The 17,894-nt window shown below is 33.1% G+C and overlaps 1 protein-coding gene and 1 long non-coding RNA gene across 2 annotated transcripts; one reads left to right on the top strand and one right to left on the bottom strand.

Moving 5' to 3' along the window:
* The first annotated feature begins 302 nt into the window (after positions 1 to 302).
* Positions 303 to 16,069, top strand: LOC106172706 (uncharacterized). Its single transcript, XM_086993970.1, has 22 exons — positions 303 to 434; positions 817 to 909; positions 1,195 to 1,304; positions 1,594 to 1,722; positions 2,017 to 2,151; positions 2,639 to 2,700; positions 2,904 to 2,968; positions 3,135 to 3,244; positions 3,409 to 3,595; positions 3,797 to 3,883; positions 4,457 to 4,611; positions 5,043 to 5,201; positions 5,580 to 5,738; positions 6,102 to 6,186; positions 6,497 to 6,684; positions 6,883 to 6,969; positions 11,202 to 11,417; positions 11,691 to 11,809; positions 12,140 to 12,274; positions 12,621 to 12,702; positions 13,085 to 13,205; positions 15,456 to 16,069. Exons 1-22 carry the CDS (start codon positions 344 to 346, stop codon positions 15,656 to 15,658), a joined length of 2,778 nt encoding a protein of 925 aa, XP_086850096.1. The 5' UTR covers positions 303 to 343; the 3' UTR covers positions 15,659 to 16,069.
* LOC147764018 (uncharacterized) lies at positions 10,528 to 15,292 on the bottom strand. Its single transcript, XR_015330804.1, has 2 exons — positions 14,915 to 15,292; positions 10,528 to 11,390 (listed from the first exon to the last, which is right to left on the bottom strand). It is a non-coding gene; the product is annotated as an uncharacterized LOC147764018 (long non-coding RNA).
* Positions 16,070 to 17,894: the final 1,825 nt, after the last annotated feature.

A 17,894-nucleotide genomic window follows, 5' to 3' on the forward strand; every position in this document is an offset into this window, starting at 1 on the left:
TTTTACTGTTTTTGTAATTTGCTTGAATAATAAGTGAGATGTACATGCCCCAAAAAAGTGTAATAGGAAAATTGATTTAAATCTAACAAAGGTTGCAAATATACATTTTACTGATTAAAAAAATAACTATACACACAATTAAATGTCAAACACGCAATACATGATAACAAATTCTAAGCATAAGGCCTTTAAATTAACAAATCAATCACTTTAATCCCTAGCTTAAATTGAGTTCCCATCTCTGTTTGTGGTATTTATGGACATGAAACGTGGCGTTTGGTTTCTCTTGTCTTCAACATTGTATCGGCGTTTAGTTTTCCTCCTTTTTGAGCTTGTAAACAACATGGCCAGGATAGGTTTTGAAATTCATCATATTATCCAAATACACGCAATTTTACTCATTATTTATTCACAATCTACGGGAGAGCATAATGGTGAGTTGTTCAAAATATATTTTGGCAGTAGATGTACGTAGAGATTTATTTACTCAAGAAGGATGCCCAATCGTAAACGCTGTGGACGTCGGGGCAGTGGGAAGTTGCCTCAGTTTTCGGCCTTACAAGCTCACGGTACCCTTACCGTGAGCTTGTAAGCCCGAAAACTGAGACAAAGTGGGAAGTTGCACTTGTAGCCTCCAGCCGGAGCCAGTGGAAAGGCGACTGATTCGAATAAATTACATTGTTACGTAAATTCCAAATATTAGAAACAAGGATAAGAGTTCTTGATTATAAACAGGATAAGCAAGGACTTTTTTAGATTTAAGAAATTAAGGCAAATACTGGATAGCATACCTTTACATTTCACCTGAAATTTTAGGTCCTTGTTTCAAAGAACTGCCTCCTTCTGTTGTGGAAAGGCATCTGAAGATATCAAGACATCTCCCACTGTGTCTTTTATACAGGAGATCAGGTTAGTAGTATATCTGGTTTAGCTTATGTCAGTGATGCAGAGCGAAGTCCAGTTATATAACTTTTGATAATAGTAATGTTGTTTGGGAGGTGCACATGTACTGTAGTATGTATTTTATTACCACAATAGAATTATTAACTAGTAACAAACTATTTGTTTATTTCTATTTTTTCTGAAATTTATCCTTTGACAATTATTTATAGTATTATATTATGATACTTATTTTGTGTATAAAATGATTTTACCTATTGTGATGTAATAAAATCTAAGAATAACATATTTTAGGGGAAGGTTCTGAGCTGGAAAATAAGCTTTGTCAGTTCTGGAAAAAGAGAGACAGGAAAAGCAGTTATTCTCACTGGGAAGTTGGTGCATATGCAGCAAATGTAGCACATGTAGGTTCAGTAGTAATTTATCAAAGAAGCATAGTTTGTATTGTTTAAAAGGTATTTTTTGTGTAATTTTTAAAGATTAAATATTGTTTGAATACATTTGCATGGATGAAATATAAAGTCAATATAATTTTTGGTACATTCAGGATGATAGGAATGTAAAGTTATAGTAACAGGTCATTTAAAGACCACCCATTTTTTAACTGAAGCCATATTTTACACTGTTTTTCTTGTGGAACTATGCAAATCCAATTCAAAGCTTTATCCTTTATAACTACTATTTGTTTTCAAGAATCTCTTACCCCAGCTAGAGCTGCCCCGGGCCTTGCCAACACTGAGATGTCACTTGGGACATGCACAGCCTTTTGAGTTCTCATACAAACCCAAATATAAATACTTCAAAAGATGGTTTGAAAAGTTGGTAAGCAAACAGTTTTTTGGTCTGAAGGTAGAGACACTTTTTTAATAAACTAAATAATGAAGTAGGTAAATGTTAACACACTTAAGATATTGTTTATCATTTTAGCATGTTTATCAATCAATTTTACATTTTTTTTTATCTGAAAAGACTATAAAATTAGATTATTCACTCAAACAAAACCATACAAGCATCATCTATCATATACTTGATAATATGTACAACAGCTTGATTAAGACTAGTACTTAAATTACTGTCACTGTTTTACATAAATTCAATTATTATTGTCTCCTTTAGGCAGAGTTTCACTCAGACCAGCTCCAGGAGGCCACAGTGTCTGCTGTGGGAGATGTTATCAACAAACACCAGCTGGTTGTTGTAGGGTTCTCAGATGAAACTAGTCATTATGACATGGAGAACCTGTTATTTGAGGTACACCCCAGGCCCATAACCAGCAATTTCAAAAGCTGGGGGTTTTTTTCTGAAAAAGTGGAGCTTGTACCTTGAAACCATGGTGTACCTGGATAAAATTTCACCCAGATGGTGCCTTTTCCCAGCAAAAAGGGCAGTTCGTTCGAACCCCCTGAACCCCCCTGGCTACAGGCCTGTATCCTGACATAATATTCTAGAATTGTTTTTAAATTTATAAAGTACAAACTTAATTATGTTTTGTCTTTCACAGTAGCACTGAGCTATGTATAAATCTTTAACTCTTAGAAATAGAACATCTTAATGTATGACTATGATCAGTTTCAGAATATATTAATGGAAAAAAATTAGTTAGAATAAATTTCTTTAAGATGCAAAGAATATGTTAAAATTGCTCCAGTTGTGCCAAAATACTTATTTGGCAATGCATATTCCTATATTTTTTCTTAAAGTTAAAAACATTCTGATATTGTTCTTTTATTCTTTGAAGGTTAGAAACAAGTTTGAAGGTATCAAGGTACTATTTGTACACCCGCACTCTTTAGAAGCCAGGTAATTATGCATCTGTTTCTAATAGATACTGTAAAGGCAAGTCAATAGGACCTTGCCTAATTACAGTGCTGAATAAAATTTCATTTCTAAATTAATCTGTCTTAGTACTACCTTGCATTTTTTTTTTTTTGTTTTGGTTAACTTTAAAAATAGACAAACTGTTTTTGTCATTTGATTTTTATAAGAGTGCTGTATCGTTATAGGTCATTGGTTAGAAAGTGTGGGAATCCAGAAACACCTGCTATTGTTATTGTCAAAAATGATACAGGTGAGTGTCTGGCTGTTTAAAACTTATATCTCTGCCCAGGTAATTTTTCCAATGTGTTTTTCTAAAGTACTTCTCAAAAATTATTTTGGCTAAAAGGACTTAAGTAAAATGTTTATTTCTACACCATGTTTAAGTCCTTTTAATTAATTTTCTTTTTCATTTTCAGAATCTCTAAACCCAAAAGTCATCAAGACCATTCCAATGGGCTTTTATGCTTATGAACAAATTGGTCTCACCTTAATGGCCCAGAGCACTTCTGCTATGCAAATAACTAAGGTACATACGTACTTGAAATTAGATGACATCACAAATTTCAGTCGCACATAATAGGGGCTTGTAGTCTTAATTCAAGTAACTGTAGTGAAGGATGAATTTCTAAGTGGAAAATCAATGAGAAAAAAAAACATTATGAATTGAAAAATCCGCTTGTTCCATTTCAGGAAAACATCAAACAGCACCTTCTCCAGCCTTCCACAGCATCCCTCCCTGCACTTGTTTTGTTCTATGCTCCATGGTCAAACACCTCCCTGCAATACATGTATGCCTTTCAAAAAACAATGCAGGATTTGACTGATTTAAATGCTAGAATTCAGTTTGGTCTTGTAGATTTTAAAGAGCAACCACATAGTAAGTATTCAGTTTTTTTTTTGTTGTTGTTTTTTATATTTGAAGGAGTTTTTGGATTTAATATGTGTAATGTGTTTCCTCAGATAAACTTATATTACATATTAGTTAGTAAAAGACTTATATATTTGTTTAATCATCTCAGTGAAAATAAAGTGGCAAAAATTCAGACATTTACCAGTAACTTTTAAATTTTCATTCCAGTTCACTTACAAGGTCTAAACAGTATACATTTTAAGCAGATTCCTCTAGTAATGCTGTTCCATATGGACAAAGTCAATAATGAAAAAGGTAATTGACTGGTTTCATGCAGACAAATAAAAATTAAAGTTTTTTTAGGATTTGTCCAAACAGTCAAAAAATGAAATTTGAGTCAGAAGTTTTGTTGGTCCAAAGGTTCATAAATCAGGAAAAAGAAAAGAAAATTAACCTTTTTTTTCCTTGGCATAAAGGTTCATTGGTTCTGATGTGCTTTAGTCTGAAGTCTATTGGTCTAAAGATTTATTGGTCTGAAACCCTGTTTAAAAGACTTGTTTTAAAAATACAACCAATAGAAACTATTCTTGTCTTCTTTACTTTTCTGTTACTGAATCTACAGATCAATCAGCCCTCAACTTAAAGAACTTTTAGACTATAACCATTGGACTCTGGCCATACACCATGTTGCTGCCTCGTTGAAGCAAGTTAGGAGGCAGATTAGTGAACACCAAATTGTGGCATTTGTCAGAATAGTTATGAAATAGCAAAATTGGTTTACTTTAAATCATTTTTGTCACTCATATATTAGCCCCTTAAAATGAAAATGGGAATTTTATACATATACTTGCATGTTTTAGCGTTTCATTTATTTTCCATTTCTTTAAGGAAATAAACCAGATTTAATCAAGCAGACACCACTGTATGAGAGGCCTACACCAGATGCTATATCAAGATTCCTGGAGAAAATGAATTTAAAGGTTCTGATTAATGATAAAATCAGAGAGATGTACAAGCCATATGTTCAATTGGATGCTTTTCAGGTAAAGTTTTTCTCTTGGTCATATTAAAGGTGCATTTTAATAATGTTTCTTTCTTGAAATTTCCAATCATTTAGATAAGATTTTAGGTGAAAATGCAGTTTAAATAATAATAATAATAATAATAATAATAATAATAATAATAATAATAATAATAATAATAATAATAATAATAATAATAGTATTAATAATAATAATAATAATAAAAAAGATGGCTTTAATATTAAATCCAGAGGAAACAAGAAGATTGATCATTGTTGTATATTTTATTTGCTACACGAAGCAAAATATTGCCATGTATATTTTTAAAAGGTTTGAAAAGTAAAAAGAACACAGTTCACAGAACTAATGAAAAGTTACTAATTTGCAAATGTGTTCTGAGGTCAAATAACAACTGAATGTTTTATGATGGAAAATGAATCACAATCATTTAGATATGTGAGCAGTTTGAGGGTCCCATTGGAACCATGTGTTCATCTCTCCACCATAACCAAACTGAGCACACACCTAGGATATATAAAGTACACAAAAGGAAAATTGTGAAGAAAAGTCCAAAAAGTAAACACAAGGTTGGCTGGGACTGGCACACTAAGGTAGTATAATTAGCCTTGTATTTGTATGTACTGCTGCTTAGTAAGCCATGATTTCTTTTTTGTATGTGTCTCTTTTGGGCCATATGGTGTATGTGCATTAAATTTTCTTCTGTTCTCAATAAAATTTATGTCACTTCTTTTTAGGTCCAGAGAGTTAAGATGAGGTGTAATTTTTAATGATTGTTTATAGATGGAGCTTTGATAGAATAAAATATTTAGAACTTTGTGGCATCTTTGGTATGTTCTTAACTTTTGTTTGTATAAAAATTGCTGACCTCTCCTGAATTATTCACAAAAGATATTAGTTTTTTTTTCTGTTCTGGCAATGAGACATTTTGTTTCACATTCTGTATCTTATACAAAACATTGATCTTCCAGTTTGGTAGTGAAACAGTTGAAAAGAAAATGAAAAAAGTGTATGACATCCCAGTGGTAACATCAGAGGTATGGTCAGAAGTTATAGAGAAGTCCCATGCCCCCCTGCACCCATATATCTCCGGGGAGATGTGGAGGGGAGAGGTCACCAAGGTCACATTGGTACGTTCTGCAGTCACATCGATGATATCATAGTAGCTCTTAAATAGAGTGAAAAATACAAGGCATTTGATGATTGAAAACGGCAGCTGTTCATGAAGAGAAAAAGAGACATGAAGTCTTTTAAGATATTTTTAAAAAGATATTTCTATTTTAGAAACAGTATCTGTCAAATTTTATACAGGTTATTGCCACTTGGGTATAGCCAGAACTTTGGGAGTTAATGCCAATATTTTTTGCTAAAATTGTAACAAATTATGACAATAAATGTTACTTCAAAATTTGAGATGAATAGACAGTTCTTTCTTTACATTGTGTGTTGTTGCTTTATTGATAATAAAAAATGATTACTACTCACATTTACAGGTCATTTTTATTATCGCAGACTGTAAAAGTTGCACCTCAAACATGAATACTTTTGCTGAATTACAGAGAGCAGTGAAATTCATTGGTATGTATGCTTTCAAGGTAGCACTTAAACTTGGTTTTGTGCTAGCTCTTTTATATTTTAATTTGATTTTAATTTATTTATTCTAATTTCAAATAAGCACTAAAATGCTTGTCTGCAATGGTAATTTAAGTTATTTTGTATTTCAAAAACCTTTGATGTACTCCTCTACTCCAAATTTCCATTGCATGCTGTTGTTTTGATTGAAACGTAAATGGATATACTTGATGTCACTGTCATTATGAACTTGAATTATAAGCAAGGAAAAACATTTCAATGAATAACAACAAAATTGTTTGTTTGTTTGTTACAGATGGAGGTTCAGCCTATCTTGCCAACTGCACATCAGATCCCTCTATATGTGAGCAGCATGAGATCACTGGTTTCCCTACCCTCGTGGCGTTTAGGGGGATAGGCTGGCTGGCACAGGACCAGTGTGTGTCTCAAAAATCCAGCAAGAGAGCACAGCATGTTAGAATGGATTACCATGGGGTTTTGCTTGTATGTGTAATTTTATTAGGCATGTGATACTGGCTTGAAATCATTTTTTGATAACCACATACTGTTATTAAGATTGTTAGTGAACATTTGTTGATGGTAACATATTATGAGAATTATATGAAATGCAAAGCAGCCTGAAAAAGTACATTTCTAATTTGTGGATTGTTGAATGATTCACTTAATTTCTTTGTTAATAAGGTGCCATCTGTAATGGAATGGTTTTCGTCTGTCTCAACTACAGCAGTGAAGAACAAAGGTCATGCCCAGATGTTCCACTTTTCAATGGTAATGCTTTAATTTTCTTGATAAATACTATTTAATGTATAATAATTGGAAAGCTTTTAAAAATTGTATCTGCTTTTTTTTTTTTTCTTTTTTTTTTAGGTTAAGTTCACATTATCTTTTGAACAGATGTTTCACTTTACAGTGGCATGTTATAATTATATAACTTCTCTGATAATTATACAAATGGTAACTATATAGTATCCTAGACAAATGTCTTTAAATACCTTATAATGTGCAAATGAGTAATTAATTAATTTGGACTTTTCTTTTATTATGAAATGTATTGTGTCAGTGAGTTGTATGAGTGGGTGGGTGGTAGCAGAAGAAATCAACTGTGGGCACTGCACGACATCATGAGACTAAAAACGTTACAATTCATGTGAGGTGGGGTTTACTTTTTAGTAACCCTGTGTTCTGGAAATGTCCTCTTAGTGACGTTATGTCTGCTTTAACTCTTCCTAGCCACACCACAATTGCTAGTCTGCCATTATATACTATGGCTCCATTTCCCTTCAAATCCTGTGAAATCTTGTTTGATTTTAGCCAATACTTTAAGCTATCTTTGATGATTCCCATCAAAGTTAAATATTGTATAAGAACTCAAGTTACATTTTATGCCATATAAACAAGAAAATGTACACGCACACACACACACACACACACACACACATATGCATACATGTATCAAACAAAAACTGTGTTGTTAAATTAATTAATTACTTTGTCAGCAGCCTGTCTGTCTTGATGAATTATCATTTGACAAGAAGATAATTTGGTTCTTTCATCCATTCTGCAGGTCACATGTTGTCAGGTGGTATGTTTGAATAATGTAAAGGAAGGTCACATCTGGGCCACTTTCTACAAAGAATCTGAACATTGTTAATTAAAGTAGCGGAGACTGTCAAACTCAGATAATAGGCACCAAGTAACTGACAGAGCTATAGCATTCACTGACAGTTAGCCCCTTGATATACAGTTAACTTTCTAAATTAAGTCAGCCATTTTCACCATTGTCAGGTTAAATCAGTATCAAGACAAGTTTTTTCTGTTGAAACTTAGCTTTTTAGGTCATAAAATTAAGGTTATTGGCTCTTCATTTTGAGTTTTAGCTTTTTTGTGTTTTTAAGTTTTTAATTGGGTTTACTAAAGTCTATCTGGAGATTTGGCTGTTTTTTTTTAATGGGGCTTGAACTGTAGTTCAAGACATATTGATCCGTTAAAGTGATTGCATGTAGTAAGAGTCCCTGTGGAGTTAGTGCACATTAGCTATTGCAACCTAACTCATTCTAAACAGCCCCTACGTGTTTGTCAGCTTTGTGATTCTTTTGACCCATCATACTACCAAGAACTTCTTTCTTCTCTGTTCTGACAGTTGAACCATCTTGTGTAACAGGAATACACAAGCAGTTTCAGATATACCTTGGGATGACCTTTTGCACTGTTTATTATCTTGAGAATTAATTGTTCATGTTAGTTCACAATAGGAAATAACCACAATGGCAAAATAGTGTTGACCTAAACTGAAGATTCAGAACTTTCAAGAAGGTTAATAATTGTAGTAGTATTCAAAAAAAAAAAAAAAAAGAAAAGAAAAGAAAAAGAAAAAAACATAATGAGCTCTTGTTAGGCAATCTGGATTCACAAATTTCTTGTCACATGCAAAGGATAAGTTTGTTTTGGCAGAGGTTTCATGTGACAAAAGTGACATAGTCTGTGTTATGAAACTATTCATTATATTATGGATAAAATGTCTCATTCTCACACAAGCAACAAGACACTAATGGTAGTGTAACAAATCGCCTGATGGTTTGTAATGTGGTAGTTAGATGGGTATTAAGATAAGGAAGGTCGATAACATGAACCTCATATTTTTCTTCTTGTTATCTAGCGATGACAGGTTAGCATGAGTTTATCATTTAGGGAAAAGGATCTCTGAGCACAAGAAAAATAAAATAAAATAATTTGATGAAAATTTACATATAAATATATATATTATAAAATATACCTTGATTTGAGTTAAAGTGAAACAGCTCATTTTTATTTTCATATGCCACATCTTATTCATCTTTGAACCTTCTGACAACATTATTTTATGTCATTGTCATTAATTTCAGTTTTATGAGTCCTTTCCTTGACACTTTTCATTTGTTTGTTTTGTTTAAGATTTTGCAAAAATTAATCTATCTAAATGTATCTTATTCAGAGTAAGTTATAGCTGAAGTAATGATTTAGAACACCTTGATTTCTTTGTAATATAATTAAATATTTGTTTTGGTGATCCATGGCAGCCCTCATATCATTAAAAAAGTAATCCCCCCCCCCCCCAAAAAAAAACAAAAAAAAAACAATGGCTCTCCATAGCATGTGCCATTCATCAGTTCCTAATAGCAGCTGGCTATGACGCTGATAGTGCATGAGGTGAATAGTAACAGCAACAAAATGACTCCTTCAGCGCAAAATAATGATTGATGGACACAGCATTGATGCTAACGAGACAAGTTGCGAAATGTCATTGACGGCAAATGTTCAGAAAATTCAGGAAATAGAATGAGCAAAGAGTGAATGTGATTAACTTTTAGAATAGTATTTTGTAGAAGGTTGTGGAACTTTCTAAAGCATCCTAGATCTGTTGTAACACTTAAATGTAATGCAAATTAGTTAATTTTCAGAGCTTTAGTAAGATGAGGTGTCATTTCTGATTAATTATGTAAAAAATTTATTGCAATATATCTTCATGTTAAATGAACAGAAATAAAATTATTACATTTTGGAATTTAATGACAGAGTATAATTTGAGTTTGTGTTGCTTTAGAATTTTGCAACCTGAAGCATTTTGAAAGTGGATCTCATCAACGATGATTACATGTGCTATTCTCATAATTTATGGCCATGTCTGCAGCAAAGGGCAACACCAGCCACAGATACCCTCTATCACTTGATATTCACAGGTAATGTCTCTGGCTAAATATGGTCAATCTTCAGAGAGAACAAATTGTCTGTCTATTTATCTAAAGACATATTTGTGAATATCTAGTAAAAAGTTAATCTGTGGCCCTAGTAGAGGGTAAGGTACAGTTAGGTTACACTGAATGCCTTAAATTATGTGATTTTATTACTGTTTATAAGGTGCCAAAGTTCTAAATATTTAAGGAACTGAAAAACTCCCACTTACAGATATAATGTTTGGAGAAGAACATTTCCCTTCACATAAATTATCTCATTTATCGCAACACTTCCTTTAGTTCTTTAACATTTGAAAAAAGAGCTTATTGAAATTTTAATGTTCTTAAAATGATATTAATTTGCATGAATTGTCCCATTTAGTGTACAACAGCTTTAGATTTACATGTGGCATGCAATTTCTCAATACAATTTCTCTTAGACATTGCTGTGCAACTATGCGTAATATCACTCAACTGCATTCATTATATGGAGAGCTGTTGAGGAAAATAATTTGTTTTCACTGCACTGTCTTTTATAGCCATGACCGTGATTTACTCATTTTAACTGTTGCCATGCATGCCAAATGTTCAACAGCATAGAGAGCAACAAAAACCCTTTTGAAATTGTGAAAATAGTTTTACTGTTTAAACCATCGTGACTTGATACTTCTGTTTTAACTTTAAAAAGTATGAATGTTTAGTTTATTCTACATCAGTTTCAGTGCAGTAATTGGTAATCATTAAATTCCAGTCATATGTGTACTACCAAAAAGGCTCCATACTTACAGTGAATTGGCAATTTTCTACCTCAAGCTGTTCAGATTGTCGTGATTAACAAGTGATATTACAAAAAATTACCTGGATTTATTATTCATCTGTCAACTGAACAACTGCTATTTTACATCTGGATAGATTTTCATAAATGGATGAAAATCCTTAAAATTAGTTCCACTTGAAAGTGATAGCATGATTTTGAATTCATGTTGATTTAATTTTATTTAACATTCTGATGATAATCTTTTGAATTTCTCATTTGTCTGTCCATATATCTATATCATTTTTATCTTAAAGGCAACTATGAATTACTTTTGACCTTTAAATATTAATAGTTGTTGTCTCAGTCCTAGTAGAATTAAATTTATAAGACTCAATAATTAATTATTAGCAATTTGAGACCATGTTATGATTTTAACACCTGTTGACCATATAAAAAACCGATTCTTGATTAACAGTTAAATTAGTCTTGACAGTCATATTGATGGTGATGATTCAATTTCATACATTTTTTAGCCGGAAGATGTTTACTTGGTGGGCCAACTTGCTCCAAAGAATTCCCAGTTTTTGCCCTTCATTCCAAAGAAACGTTCTGGCTACTTCTATCCATACGAGTGTTTCCGGCTAGCCTGTGAGCAGTTGTATGGCAGATCTGGCTGTTACACACAGTACAGCGATGAGATCCCACCCAGAGAGTTTGAGGATCTGAATCAAGATATGGTGGTAACAAAGGTGAAAATGATTTATTAATAATAGTAATAAAAAGCAGAAGAAGAATTTTCATACGGTATGCATTTTAAAATTGACCCAACAGTTTGTTTCACAGATGCAAATGTTTCAGTGCTGCAGAAGGAAGGCTATGTGATCAGAGTTACAACCACCTACTGGGGTGTCTGTGAATTATATTTCAAAGATAAGGTTACTTATTAATCAACAAAGGGAAGAGATTTCAACTCTGAAAATTGCCATCTATCAATGATTAATCAGAATTTTATGTCATTTAAGGTGATGCTGTATCGGAAAGATGGTGTTAAAGCATCCATTATGGAGTTAGGCTACACACTCCACAGCCGTCTAGAGAAGGAGAAGAACAGTAAAATGCACCAATTCCATACATCACATAGGTACAGTGATGATTTTATTTTATCTTTATTTTAGTATGCTCTGTCCAGACACAGTATAAGATATTCAAACATTTTAAAGAACAGAAATCAATTCCACTTCTGTTTGTGCCTTAATTGTACTGTCAAATTTCACCTACAGTATCTTTCATGCTACATATGGAACACATTTTGAAATCTTGGATATTTGTGTTTTTGTTTAAATTTTATATCTCTATTTGCATGGAACAGATTTTGTTTTGCATAACATTATTAATTTATAGTTTGTTTGTTTGTTTGTTTCTGTTATTTGACTTAATCTGATATTTGTATGTTCATATCTTTATAAAATAGATATGAAATTCCTCAAAGTCTGAAGTGTGAAGAAAACCACGCTGTCTGCACTGATCTTATTGTATCGTACACAGAGGATCATGCAAGGCTTCCGGTTACACGCATGACCACTGCCGCTTTTCACAGTAAGAACAGGTAGGTTTACAGCAATTAATTGTTCTAAAGAGTCAACTTCTTACTGTGGGTTATTTTTATCAGCTCATTGCATGCCTAAATGCCACTACCAGGAAAGAAGCATGTTCTTTTATGTCTATCTGTAATGGTTTCAGGTTAAGATAGGGAACAAATTGAAAAAAGTGGAATTGATTATATTTCAACAAAAACAGAATGTCTCTGAAATATTGTAGATCAGATATTCATGAATTAAGCTGTTGTTTATAGAACTGTTATTGTTACCTTGAGTGAAAAACACAGCTGATGAAATTCCTAGAATATCACTGTTTTACTTTATATAAACCTATATTGGGTTTTATTATTTTAGTATTGTAGCCAACACCAATCTTCCTATTCTTGTGGCCCTGGTAGATGATGAAAATGGCAGAGAAGATTCAAAATTTTTAAAGGTATGAGTAGGGTAATACTTATTGATTTGTGAGTGTGTCACACTTAACTATGTTTAGATCTCGTATCAAATCACATCTGACTACTCTACCATATGAGCAATTCGTTTCTGAGTAAAGCTGTACTTGGCAAGTGCTGCCACCTATCTGTGAATTTGCATATTTTTTATTTAAGGCCTGAAGCATTTGCCACCACATGGAGATATGTTTATTTTTTATTGATCCTATTTGTCAGTTTAAATTAAAATTGTATTGTCTCCTAGGTAAACATTAATGGCTGTATGTGAAGTTAAAAATAAATGAAAATATAAGTTTTTCCCTCCTAATAGTACATATATGGTACCTTTTTCCTGTATTGTAAAAAAAAAATGTGTATTTCTTCCAGTCTTTGACCAGAGCTGCCTCTGAGCTTTACCAGGACATAGTTGTGGTGACTGTTAATGTAAATGATCACTCTGCCTGGGCCAGCCATTTTGTGCCTAAAGACTACAAAGTACAGGCAATGAGTAAGTCTCTTTGCATTTTCCCTTTTTTTCTCTCTTATATCCGTAGGCAATTCCAATCCAGGTTATGCAAATGGGGAACATGGATAAAAATATATAATACTAGCCAAGGATAATATTAGTAAAATGCACAAGAAGCAGGGATGGAAAATTTTCTTGGTTTTTGTTTAGCTCCTTTTGCTTGTGTGTGGGAGGAAGAAAGGGGAAAAAGGGTACAGGGGGTAAATAGTCCACTGTGTTCTCCCCATCATTGTATATTCAGGCATAAAGGCCTACACCCACCTTCAAAACATAAAATCTAACTCTTTTATCTCACTTAAAATAATTTCATATAGAGCTACAGTATAGTGGTAGCAAACTCTCCCATTCTCTCTCTTGCAAAAAATGTCCTATTGTATTATCCTTATCAGGTGGCAGTATTGTTATCAGAAATACAATGTGAAAAATAATTTGGTATATGACCCGAACTGTAGTGGCACAGTGGGACAGGAAGAACATGAACATACAGTTCGCCTGAGGATAGATGAAAGAAAAGATAACTGTTGTAAAAGAAGGAAGAACAGCCTTGTGATTTTTTTTTTTTTTTTACTTCACAAAATATGTGCAGCAAAGGCCCAAAAATAGAAACCAGATGACAGCTTAAAATAGAAATGTGAGGCAATTCTATTTTTAGGCATATTTATATTATGATGTGTTGCCTTGGTGTAATGTATATGTAGGCGTATTTCAAGTTCAATGTGCAGTGAATCAAGCAGAAAAATTGTGTGTAGGAAAGCTTCCAGACAGATCTATAGAAAGGGCAAAAAAAATGAATATTAACATGTACATTTACAGGAATATTCAATAACAGATTACAGGCTTGCCAGAAAACTATTTATACCATGAAATATTTTGAGATTTAACTAGAGTAGAGAAGTCTAAAAATTCTTAATTGATATATCACTCTGAAAGGACTGACTTTCATTATAGCAGATTTTTTTATTTATTTTACTACGTAAAAGCGCAGGAAGTTCACAAAGACTGTGCACCGTAGTTTTAAAGAACTCATTACTTTTAATATTATTACAAGATGATATAATTTTTACAAAAAACAGTTTTTTCTATTGGTGCTTTTTCTGAATCCATTTAAAATCTAATTTTGGCTTTAGTAGGGCATTTGTCACTGGTCTGCCTCAGTGCATTGGTGATTAATGTGCATTATGAAGAGTTTTACGTCAAAAGTAGTCCATTGAAAAGTAACATTTGAATGTGCAAATATTCACTGTATTTTCCTCATAGCCTATCTGAAATTTCACAATTGCCTCTAAATATAGAATCAGGCTGGTAGCTTATGCATACTGGGAAAGTGATGTACCATAAGATAAGATAAAAAGTTTGCAAAATTATGAAACTGTGACAAAATATGTGAAACAGAATCTTATTGCATGTCTGAGTTAATGGCATTTGTCCTTTTTCGTTCCGCTATCTTTAATGTCTCAAAGGTCAAGTCTATATTTGTCCACATATTTCAAATTGATAACACAAACATTGCAGATTTCCCCCCCCCCCCCTCCCCCCTCTGAAAAAGGCCAGAAATAAACGGTTTATCTGTAGGTGACAATGCAACAATTTAAAACATCAGTCTACAATAATTTTTGTGACTGCCGTTTTACCTTGCTTTGTCTACATACTTATTCCTATTCTCATACTGTCAGGTATATAGTATCTTGTACCTGTTAACTGCATCATTCACACACCATCCAGTGACAGCAGCTGGTCACATCAAGCTGTGCCTTTTCACCAGGTCACCATATGGCACTGCAATAGTTCTGCCTCAGGGCCATGTGCTATCATTTATAGGCCCTGCTTGGGAATTTTAAATAAATATCCATTGTCTTGGCAGATTAAGGAGTATATTGTTTTGAGAAATGTGCATATTGCCAAATTTCCTCTTTGGAAACAAACTGCGTTACTTCAAAGAGTTTTGAACTTAAGCCAGAGCATATGCTCAAAAGTGATGGTGTGTGGGAAAATTGTAAATTATCCTAAAAGACAGTTAGAGATGACATTTGCTCAAAGAATGAAAGTTTTAACATCAATGTATTATCAAAATGATGCCATTGATGTGAAGCTTTTTTTTTTTTTTTTTTAAGTCAAACAAAGAGTGAGAATTCTTATTGTCTGTGGCATATTGTGTAAAAGCCTTATAATTATAAATATTTTGTATTTTTTAAGTTAATTTTTTTGTGATTTCTGCTGTGTTTGAAATTCCAGATACAGCAGGAACGCCCTCTATGTATGTGTACCCCAGGCTGTGTCTGATACAATGGCAGGACCATCATCATGCAGCCTTCTACCCTCCCCCTTCAGATGCCGCTCGAGGTCCAACCAAGTTCACTAAAACCAATATTGTACAATTTGTGCGTCAAGTCTTACGTGATATGAGTTCACAAATGGTAGAAACAGAACATTTCTGAGATGGCAGAATAAGATAAGATGGCTGGACCATCATCATTAAGCTGCTCTTTTCTGTAACTTGTTATGTATATCAGACAAGAGGAGAATATTTTTCCTTTTTTATATCTTGTTATGATTTAAATCACATCTGTTAGATAAAAAACAAAACCCAAATTGCACTTATATGTGCTGTTTACTATACATTCCAGATCCCTTAATGTGATTACATCTATCATTTTATAGGATTATTTGCCATTTATTACTGTCCAGAGATAACTCATGCAACAGGTGATTATTTTGTATTTTTCATTCTTTATATTTATTATCTGCAATTTATCCTAGCAACAATTTGAAGGAAAAAGATTGATACTTTTATGAATTGTATTTTTATATATTTGAATATTAAGACTAAAACTGAAGTTTACAGATAATTGTAATGTTTTGTGTTTGATTTGTATTGACACTCTTGATTCTACTCATCACAATGCCTTTCCATTAATTTAATATATATATATATATTATAATATATGACCCCATTTTTTCTGAGAGAAGTTGTAACCTGTCAACAACATATCTGCACCGTTTTTCCCATCATTTTGACATGTATGTGACATATTGTAACATGAACGAGAGGGGAGTATTTGGATCTGATCCAGTAATGTCAGTTTTCAGCCATTCTGATGGGTTTGTTTACAACAAAACTGAGGTCAGATAGTCAAAGGAGGACGATTACAATGATCATTTATGTTTAATACTCTGGCACTACTAAATCACATAACACGACATGGTGAAAAATATTACGTTGAGGCGAACGTGTACTTCTCCGGTTACATGAGCCCGATTGTTGCAAAAAAAAAAAAACTTTTAAAAAGTACAGACAAAATGAAATAATGCGGTTGTAGTATTTTCTCAAATGTTTGAATCTAAAATGATTTTCTTAAATAATGAAAATCTTCCGAAGCCTCTTCAAATTTATTGCAGACTATTAAGCGAACGAAAGCAAAATAGCGTAATGGGACAGCAAACCTCAAAAGTTGAATTTTTTTTATTGTACCCCGAACTTTGCATGTCCTGTCAACGTACGTCTCCCTAAGAGTGGTAACATCAAATGAACAGGTGTATTTTGCCCTCAGTTTCTTCAGCTTTATGTGACGAGGAATTTGTCATCGAAGAACTAAGGTCACTGGAATTCCTTCACAATAGCAAAATAATCGTTAATCATAACACAGCTGCAATATTATTCGTTACTTTGTATACCAGTTTCCACTTTCGGTTCCAATGTATGTAACGAAAGAATGTCAGTTTGTTGTTTCTAGAAAGTCATTTTTTTTCACACTTTTTCGAAGAATGAGGTAGATACTGGTACAGAAAAGTTACGTGACAAGACGACAAAATGTCAGGATATATGATCTACAGATGCACTCAAATACCAAACACGAGGTGTTATTTTAATGTTTCCATATTTCTTTGTTATCTTTTTTCTCGTACGAACGCAGCTGTGCTTGGTGCGGCAAACAATTCCTCGGCGGGTCACTTGGGAATCGCCACGACACACAAACAAACGGTTACCATTTTTACGCATAACAGAGAATTCTCTCACTAATGCAACGCCATGTACATGTATAGTACCCTTTGAGGCCTACGTTTTTATTTATTATTTTTTTAAAGATCTGTAATGCAGAATTTAAGATAAATATACTGCTGAAGAGTTTAGTTGTGCCAAGAACGCAAAAAAAAGTTGTATTCACACATATATATTTGTTTAAGAAATTTATTGGGAAATTTCTTATTAAAAACTGCGTAGATTCTGCCCTACACGAAGATATTGCTAAGGCCGTTGGTTGGCCTCACTTATGTCACATTACATAGGAAACCGTGTCTCCATATAAGATATCTAAAGCATCTTTAGCACCTTTCTTAACATTTTATAATACAGGTTATATTCTTAACTTGAAGATTTTACAAACTGCCTCTTGGTCTACCACTCCTTCCTTTTATCTCTCTCTCTCTCTCTCTCAGATGCGTCTTTGCTGTGTATCCGATTTAACGCCGGCAGACATGCATCATGCGCACGAGTAACAGACTCGATTGTTTTCATACACGAAAAGCAGCAGAATAATACCTCTTTGAGAACCCATTGATAAACCCCTCGTTGGAATTGCTCCAACGGGGAAGAGAAATGCGTTGTTTAAGGATACGGCTAAATGTTCATGTTACATGAGTTTTTTAATTTAACACCGAAAAACACACGATCCC

This window comes from Lingula anatina, chromosome 1 (assembly GCF_051362555.1).
Source record: "Lingula anatina isolate TDL-2025a chromosome 1, LinAna3.0, whole genome shotgun sequence".
Lineage (NCBI taxonomy): Eukaryota > Metazoa > Brachiopoda > Lingulata > Lingulida > Lingulidae > Lingula > Lingula anatina.